We start from the raw sequence: 8,952 nt of genomic DNA on the forward strand, positions 1-8,952 counted from the left end.
AAAGCAGAGGTCGTTCACTGCAACATCTTCCAGTACTTCACAAGGCACCGTCACAACAGCCACCGTGTACCAGTCAGGGGCTTGTCCCCAGGAAAGCCAGGGCTCTTTGGGTGCGAGGGCACTTTGCACACATAAACCTCCAAACTTCTCTCAGCAGAACATCCTGTGCCAACTCCGTGCGAGCCCAGGTCTGGTCTGTGCCATCCTACAGCCGACCACACGAGCCAGCCTCAGCCCCGCGGCACAGGAGCACCAGAGGCCATCAGCAGAGCTCTGTCCCACACTGACCTGTGCTGCCATAGACATGCCACAAGGAAAACAGGGAGACAACCATGTTTGCTGTCTTAAAGTGAATTTAGTGCATGTGAAAGCTGCAGGAAATACAATTTAAACCACACACAATGTAAACTTTCCCTACACGCTGTCCTACAGCCTAAACCAAGACGAGATCTGCTCTTACTATCTCATCTTTTTAGTCACTGCCAATTCTAACAGTACAGCCTTTCATCCTCTGTGAAAGGAACTAAATCAGCACTCATTTTGGCCAGATATCAATTTATTTTCTATCAGTCAAACCATTCACCTTGAGTTTCTGAAGAGTCTTCCAGCTCCTGAGCTATCCACCCAAACCCTGCTATTTGTTTTGAACACAGCACGTGCAGTTTTAATTTCAAAATAAATTTTCAGACCATTCTCCAAGTGGAAAAACTTCTAAAAAATTAGTGGTTCCCTCCAGTAATTACTTTTCATGCTCACAAAACTACTTACTGAGCTTTTAGGGGAAACAATTTGGTTTTTGAATTAATTTGAAGTGCAAGAACAGGGAAAATAAGGGATCTAGTCCACAAGCAAAACTATCAACTGGTCAAATTCCCTACATGAAGAGTTAGTAAAAAATAAATTATTTCTTCATCTGAGAAGACAAGGTAATTTTCAGTATCTTGAAAAATTCAAGTTCATCTCAACTATGTATCCATAAAAACGTGTTTCAATATCTGACTGATACTTTTCCCCCTCTCCCTGGCCGCACTCATTGCCTTAGCACTCGTCACTGTCACAATCAGGAGAGGCAACGTGAGGGAACCAACGCTGAGATGCGCCATCAGACTGATTCCCATTTCTGGAAACACTGCTTGGTTGTTTGCTGCCAAAGCATTCAGCAACACAAAGCCCCAGGCACTGCAGCCAGTAAGAAGGGGGTTAGGGATAAGCAACTTTTAAGATCGTTGGAAAGTATCAGTGACAGAGCAACGAGCTGCTTTTCATAGGAACGGGTCAGGAAATGCTGTAGAAGCACCAAGCTCAGTTGCTGAATATTGAAATTTTCTGTATTGTATCAGAAAACCTTCCCTGTCCGAGCAACATCACTAACCAGCTCCAGAAGGAGCACTGCAGCAGTAACAGAACTGCCCTAAAACCCACAGGGATATGAGCCACAGTCCTGGAAAGGTCAGTCTCCCTAAAGGAAACCCCAAATATTCCTGTGATTGGGGGCTTCAGTTTTATTTGTTTGCTTTTGAGAAAGGGGCACCTCTTAGTGTATATTCTTCCAGTAATCTTCCAACTTCTGACTGGTCGTAGTTGTCTTTGATGTGATTATTAGAGCCTTCCATGGTGATCCTGATGGGTAAAATGGTCTCCTTTGGTTTTGGCAACAGCCTCTGAAGTGTGACTATCCTGCAGTGCAAGGTGGTTACTGTTCTTCTATCACACAATGGAAGTGAAAAGCAAACAAATTTGACACAAAAAGGGAAAGCATCTGTCTGGTTTGTTCAGCTTTTGTTGCTAGAGAGCTCCTAGTCTTCATCCTCAGCTTCCCAGAACTCACCATCAATATGCATGGCTTGAAACAATCTGCAAGACAGCCAGTAATTTACATCAGGATGTAAAAAAAGTAAAATATGTAAAAAAAAAAAAAAACCAACAATCTAAATGTGGCCAGGAATACAAAAGCAGCAAGTTTCACTGTTTTTTTCAGTATCATAAACCATTCATGCTGCAGTCCTCAAAGTCGATTAACATAAGCTACTCCACACTTCCACAGCACGTTACACCACAAGGTTTTACTGCACCTTACACACATGATGTCTCAAGAAATCCCTGAAAATATTAGTAATCCAAACCCCGTTAAAAGCTGAACTAAAAGAAAAAAGAACACCAGAAGAAAAATAAAAAGGAAAACAGAGCAGGCAGTGAAAAAATTACTGTTGGGAGAAGAGGGCAGGCTGGAAACAAAGGGCTAAGAACCAGAAAAAATAAATCCTGTCAGCCACATCTATTACAGCAGACGAGCTGGTGGAGGATTGAGTAAACTGTTGGTATTTTGACTTTTGTACCCAGGCACTATGCACAGCGATGGGCACATAACCTAATGGAATAGGCACAAGCTTCGAGGCTGCCATGATCACACCTCTCTGCCCTGCCTGCCCTTTCCTTTGTCCAGATAGCAGCACCCTTTGTCTCTTGATACATCCCTAACAGTGATGATGTGAGTTTGCAGCTTTTTAGAAGCAGCTTTTTTTACCCAAAACCTTGTGTTGCACCTGAGCATGTGCAAGGAAACATTTCCCTACAGGCTGTCTCAGTCAGAGGCAGCAAGTAAAGCGTCAGGAGTAGGCCCAGAAGACTTGCCCAGAATTTTAAAACAAAAGCTCTTAAAAAGCAAAACCATATCCCGAATCACTCCTGATTTTTTAATTGTGTCAGGTCCTTGTAAGTGTAAATGTTGGAGAGAAGAAACTGTGTCTTTAACTGTATAGCTACAAATGTCAAGGTAAGAATAATCTGGGAGAGGCTGCAAGAGAAGGTAGAAAAATAAGCGGTAGGGCACTAGAGTACATACGTGTAGATGCTCACCTGTTAAAGCACGGGGAAGAGGGATCGTTGAAGTGCCTGTATGGATTCACCCTTGACAGGGAGCCCATACAGAGCCAGCAGAAATACTGCATGCAGCCAGTACACGTCATTTTGTTACAACCATCGAGTTTCTGAGGGGAAGAGAACAAGAAATAGCAACAAAATCGCACCGTGTCAGTCTTCAGGCCTGTCTCTGTGTGGTAACAGCCCTCAAAAACATGTCAACTAACAAATACATTTTACCTCGACTCTATCTTGACACTGATACTTTTTCCCTGTTCAAAAGACCTAGGAGCTAGAATCACAGAGGTGTCAGTTGGTTGTGATACTAACAGTAATGGAAATCAGTATTTTTCTGAAGCCAGTTTTATTTCCTGGCTGTAGTTTGAAACACACAGAAAACAAAGGGATTCACACAGCTCCATAGTCAACCTGGACCTTTTTAGTACTGGAGGCTGAGCAACACCAGCTGCTGTATCTACTCAGGTCCCTGAGCTCCAGAACCATCATCTCCTGTTCTACAGCACGCAGACAGAAATGGAAAGTTCTCTTACCATTACTTAGAAACTCACCTTCCCTGCTGAACTTGGAGGCTACAAATAAATCTGTTCCAGCCTAAATACACAACTGACTTTATTTAGTTTCTGCTAAGAGTCACTATGGTTCTTCAGCCTTCCCCCTCCATGCTCACCTCTATAGGAGTCCCACAGCAAGGACAAGACTTGGAGTTCTTTTCTAGCCACTCTTTACTCTCCATCTCCTCAAGGGCTTTCTGAATCACTCGTTTCCCATAGCGCTGTTCCAAAAATCTTTTAGTTGCCTCATCTGCTTCTAAATATTCATTTCGCAAATCCATTAATTTCTCTGGGGAATAAACAGACAAAAAACCCCAATCAAACAAAACAGCTTTTGTAATATATTATAGGAAGTCCAGCTAGTAACAGCATAAAGTATTCTCAAAGGACACTAACATCATTAATTAAAAAGCAAGTTAAACATTAGAATAGAGAAGAAAAAGATGAGAAGATTGAAACCCCTCTACCTCAAAATTCAATGGTTTTACACTGTTTCATTATAAAAGACACCAGTCGATGGAATTAGGACAAGTCTACAGTGTAAAATAAACCAAAAAATGGAAATATTTTTTCTGAACATACATTTAATGAAACTTTGTCACAGGATTTTGAGGCCCAACAGAGAAGCATCCACCCAACTCCAGTGTCAACTCTGACAACAGAAAGTAGTGGATTCGCAGGGAAGGGTAAAAAAAAGGCACATATAAAATTATTCTTCCCCTGCTGTGGCCTCTCAGCATTTGGCAGTCAGCAGTTTAGGGACCTCCTGAGCTGCAGAGTATCATCAAAGGAATAATTTTTAATTGCCAGCAACAGACCTACTCCAAATGAATCTGTCTAATCTTTTAGAGCGCTCACGTGGTGATAAGTTTCCTTGCTTAATTTCTGACTTTTAGTCTTTTTCACACAAGACTTAACTGCTTCTTGATCCATTTCCAAAATACAATGACTCACCTGCAGTGATTTTACACGGAGAGACCCCGTGGTAAGTCATCTTACAGAGAGTACAAAAAGCGTAGTTGCAACAGGAACATATACCCATGGTGCAGCCTGGTTCTTGCATGACTGGTGTCTGACAGCCCGGGCGAGGGCAATACACCACATCTGCCATCAGGTCCAAGCTGGACTGCAGAAGCAGGCGGTCGTAACGTGCAAACAGCTCCTCTCCAACCAACTCTTTAACCTAAAGATCAAAGAAAGATGACATGCATCTGAGCTTCTGAGCCTGGCAGCTTCAGCAAAAAACGGGAAGTCGATGCAAAAGTACCTACAGCTGGGATGAATCCACTTTATATTCTCCAATAGGTCATGAAAATACTCCTAGAAATGCTATTTTAATAATAATTAATCAAATGAAAAGCATGCAGTGTCAAATGCAATGGGAAAGTAATTCAGGCCTCTGACCAAGGTCAGTACTAATACAGCAGGCAAAACATGTGCCAAGTGATCCAGTTCTAACTCTGATGCCTCTGTGTGGCTCAGAGCATGAAAGAACGTCCCCAGGTATATTCACAATGCTCACCAGGAAAAGCCACACCTTGTCTTCTGTAACTACTGGAAAGTGAGCAGAACTCTACCATCACTGCTCGCACACTTCTATTACCTGGCCAGGAGTAGCCACAGAAGAGCACTTCGGTTCTGGGCAGTTGAGACAGCGGACCTGGCCGTCCCTGATCTGTATTTCAAAGTAGTCCTTGAGGCACGCTTTGCAGTACACGTGGCTGCACTCGGCGAAGTGCATACATTCACTGCCCAGCTTCTCACAGAAGCAGATATTGCACAAGTACATCTTACTGTTAAAGCACTTCCTCCTCTGAGCCTGATCAAAGTCCAAGATTTCCCTGATCAGACTCGACAACGATTCCACGTCCTGCACAGCTCTCGCATCCATCATTTCTTCTTCAGCTGCGACAGAGCCTGCTGCACCACCACAATCCTTCTGAGCATCGAGAGCGTCCAGAGGTGTCCTGCTCTGCCCGTTCCCTTGATGGCACATTTTCAGCTCATATGGGGAGGAAATATTCAGATAACTCAGTGTTTCTTCCTTCAGAAACTGCATCCAGGCAAATAAGACCACACAGCCTCGATTCTCTTCCCACACGTTGTCTAAGTGTTTGCAAAGAGCACTGAGCTAGAAAAGAAAAAACAATTCCAGGTTTCAGTAAGTTCTGACAACTCATGGTTCCTCTCCCGTGGTCCTCCTCAGTGTGTAGATTTCAGATTCTGGAGTTCTTATATATACATAAAATAATATATAAAAATAATGCTCATAGACACAAGCTTTCATTCCTCAGAACAGTGACCACATAAAAACAAGTAGGAAACAAAAGAAGAGGCAACTGAAAGAGCAATGTAATCGTTTATGTCTTAATTTTACTTTCATCTACTACATTCCCAGAGCTCTGTTAATTATGAGCTTACTCGTGATCACAAAAGCTCTGTTAAAATGTTAAAACTGTTTTACAAACCTGGGCTTGGGAGAGCCATTTGCCACTGAGGGTGAAGAGCGGTGGGGAGGTCGACGGGTAGTCTGGTGGGAGTTCAAAATTCAGCACCAGGGGAGGCAGAAAGCAAACGGTGTATTCAAACCCACTGCTGTTCTGGAGGCTCTCTGTGGAATTCCCTGAATCAAAGAGCATTGAGACAGCTTGAGAACAACAAGAAAATGAAAACTAATGTGCTGTAGCTGTTTGTGACAGCACCCAATACATCTCTTTTCATTTGATAAAGTTCTGGGTTTAAAATGATTTATTCAACCCTACATAAAAAAAACTTCTCAGTGCAGTAAAATTTCATGGAGTTGTAGGTATATGGTTAAATCAGTAAACACCAGTCCTGTGAAATATCAGATCCTGCACAAGCCAAGAACCTGGAAAGACATACCCTCAAGGAAAAAAAAATCATAAATGAACTTAATTATTCTAAAGAAATACCACCACTCATCTCTAATTTTAATGTTCACTGAAGAGGCTGTATGTATGAGGGTGAAATCCCCTACTCTGATACAAACCCCAACAACCCCACAAGCACAGCACAGGGTCAGTCATGGCTCTGTCTGGCAGCGTGCCTACAGGTCGCCAGAGCAACAACCACCTAAGCACGCACCAGAAAGTTACCTTGGTAAAACCTGAGTTTGGGATAACACAAAAAATCTCCACTCACCACTCACAAAAATTTTGAAGTTTTGGGGCAACTCCAGGCAAATTCTTGTTTCTCCTCCTTGGGCTGACTCGGCTCTCTTAAACTCATCTTCATCATAAATGCTAGCCAAAGCCAGCAGCTCATCCTCCTGAGCTTCTTTGTCTTCTGAAGACATTTAAATTTTCTGTGGAGTTAACACCACTCTACAAGATCAACACAGTTAACGCCTCCTATTCAAATTCTAAACTTGGGGTATCCATTTTATACTACTGTAAGATTTAGAAACCCAAGTAACTGATACAAAACAATGTAAAATATAATTAAGCTTTTTTACAGATTGAAAACATATTGATTGCTTTATAAAATTAAAAAAAACACCTTAACAGAGCATTGAAAAGTCAAAAAGCAAAGTTTTAGTGGCTAAAGACATCTGTAAGGGGGAAAAACAATGAAATACACTGATGGCAAGTGACAGAGGGACATTTTGTTAATGTTTGAAAGGGAAAATAGACTGAAAAACAAGAAAAAGGAATTAGTCTCTCTTGTCCACTGTTCTAAAACAAATAAAAAGCCCCATTTATGATTAAAGTTATTGACGGTATCAATAAGAGGCTTCAGGTCCTACACAGGCACCTTGTAGGTGCATTCCTACACCATTTCCATTCTAGACTTTGGGAAATAAAGCCACATTTAATGGATTACCTTTTTATTCCCAACTATGCAGTGGTGAAGTTGTAGGTACTGGTCCCCGACGAAGGACAGCCACGTTAGCAGGGCCAGAGCAGAGCCCCTGGTCATTCCTCTGCAACGACTGCAGGTCATAAACGTCTTCTCATGTAAGGCATCAAAAACGTTGACTTTGTTGTCCCAGTGCATACGGTTATGGCACCAGCGCTCCTGAGCCGCCTGCAGCCAAGCAAACAAACCAATGCTCAGAGGGATTAAAGTCCCCTCAGCGTTTTCATTATGAACGCCAACAAACATTCCAGTTGAGCGGACGCGCTCAGTAATTCAGCATGATCTTTTTCCAGCTCCAGCAGCAGTAACTCATTTCTGGGTACGGGCTCTGCTCGCTGCCACTCCGGCTGTTACCTGGCGAACCCAGGAGCCTGGCAGGGCCTCGCTGAAGCCAGCAGAAATCCCACCCTGCTGCTTGCCCCCGCACCACGCAGGGAAATTATTCACTGCTGCACAGCAGCGGCAGCCCGCCCGAACAAGCAGCACGGGGAAGAAAAAACGTAACCAAAAAACGTACAGGGCGGCGGCAGCAGCACCCCCACACCCCGCCCGGGGTTCCCGGGCCCGCCGGGGCCAGGCCGCGCAGGGCGGAGGGAGGCCCGGGCCGCGCCGGGCGCTCCGCAGCCCACACGCCCAGCGCTGCCGGCCACCGCCCCGCGTCCCTGCGGCACGGCACGGCCTGCTCCTCCGCCCGGCGGCCCGGCCCGCCACCCCGCTGCCCTGCCCCGCCTCACCGGTTACCGCGGGCCCGGGGACAGCGAGGCGGGTCGCGGCCGGGCCCAGCCCCTCACGGCACGGCCGCGGCGGAGCAGCCGTGGGGACCGGAGAGGCGGGGACCCGCTGCCGGGCGGGGCGGAGGTGCCGGCCCGCCCACCCGGTCTGCCCCGCCGCAGCGCCCCCGGCGGCCGGGAGGACCGGCAGCGCCTATCCCGGCGCACCCGCGGGTTCCTCCGGGAGCGGCCCTTATCGCTGGGTCGCCGAGGCCGGGGCTGCCGCTACCGCACCTCCCCGACCAGTACCCTGAGCAGGTAGAGTCCCCCCCTCTTTATTATCTCTGCTTCATTAACGTGGGTTTGTCTGTGAAGCCCAACTCCACCCTCCGTGCAGGGGGCAGAGCTCCTCGCCCGCCTCCAAAGGCCACAGCCCTCACGTCTACCCCGACACCATCTTCTCTTCATGGCAATCAACAGCTGGAGAAGGGGATCCAGTGGAATCCAGTGCATTTATTTCTCGCAACATCTGAATGGGCGTTTCAGCTTCGGATTTTAACACATACAAGTTAATGTTTGCAAGTTTAATGACAAACAGTACTAGAAGCAAAGAATTGTATAAAGCTCATAGAAAAAAAACCGCCAAATGGGTCAGGTCTTGCTTTTCCTGGGAAGAAAACAAAAAAACCCCCACACAAAACAAACCCCAAGCATTCCAAATGAAGGCCTCAGAGAAGCAAGCACACCCCCCCTTCAGAAAGAGTTAGGAACAAGTCAGAATTGACCATCAGCAGAGGCAGCTGAAATACAAATATTCATTCCTTCTACAAGCTCCTAATTTAACTAGAGACAAAAAGTTTACATGGTCTGATCAGCTGGGGAGGTTGCCAGGAATACACTTCCCTAAGAGCACATCCATCCTCTGCTCCACA

The 8,952-nt window shown here is 45.5% G+C and overlaps 1 protein-coding gene across 2 annotated transcripts; it reads right to left on the reverse strand.

Moving 5' to 3' along the window:
- Window positions 1-335: 335 nt before the first annotated feature.
- On the reverse strand, window positions 336-8,142 carry RNF14 (ring finger protein 14). Of its 2 annotated transcripts, none has more exons than XM_068408620.1 (9): window positions 8,045-8,142; window positions 7,275-7,478; window positions 6,594-6,756; window positions 5,900-6,054; window positions 5,035-5,562; window positions 4,386-4,614; window positions 3,548-3,720; window positions 2,857-2,987; window positions 336-1,854 (listed from the first exon to the last, which is right to left on the reverse strand). In XM_068408620.1, the coding sequence occupies exons 3-9, from the start codon at window positions 6,745-6,747 to the stop codon at window positions 1,797-1,799; spliced, it is 1,428 nt and encodes a 475-aa protein (XP_068264721.1). In that variant the 5' UTR covers window positions 6,748-6,756; window positions 7,275-7,478; window positions 8,045-8,142; the 3' UTR covers window positions 336-1,796. The 2 variants fall into 2 exon arrangements, with proteins under 2 accessions (XP_068264721.1, XP_068264720.1); XM_068408619.1 differs by having other exon boundaries at window positions 6,594-6,775.
- Between the last annotated feature and the right edge of the window lie 810 nt (window positions 8,143-8,952).

Source organism: Nyctibius grandis, chromosome 10 (genome assembly GCF_013368605.1).
Source record: "Nyctibius grandis isolate bNycGra1 chromosome 10, bNycGra1.pri, whole genome shotgun sequence".
In the NCBI taxonomy this organism is placed as follows: domain Eukaryota; kingdom Metazoa; phylum Chordata; class Aves; order Nyctibiiformes; family Nyctibiidae; genus Nyctibius; species Nyctibius grandis.

Excerpts from the sequence above, each read along its gene's own strand:
- RNF14 (XM_068408620.1), bottom strand. The coding sequence starts at position 6,747 with ATGTCTTCAGAAGACAAAGAAGCTCAGGAGGATGAGCTGCTGGCTTTG. Across the intron at positions 5,563-5,899 it reads AATGGCTCTCCCAAGCCCAG|CTCAGTGCTCTTTGCAAACA; the intron begins GTTTGTAAAACA and ends TTTCTTTTCTAG. Across the intron at positions 2,988-3,547 it reads GCTGTGGGACTCCTATAGAG|AAACTCGATGGTTGTAACAA; the intron begins GTGAGCATGGAG and ends TCTTCCCCTCAG.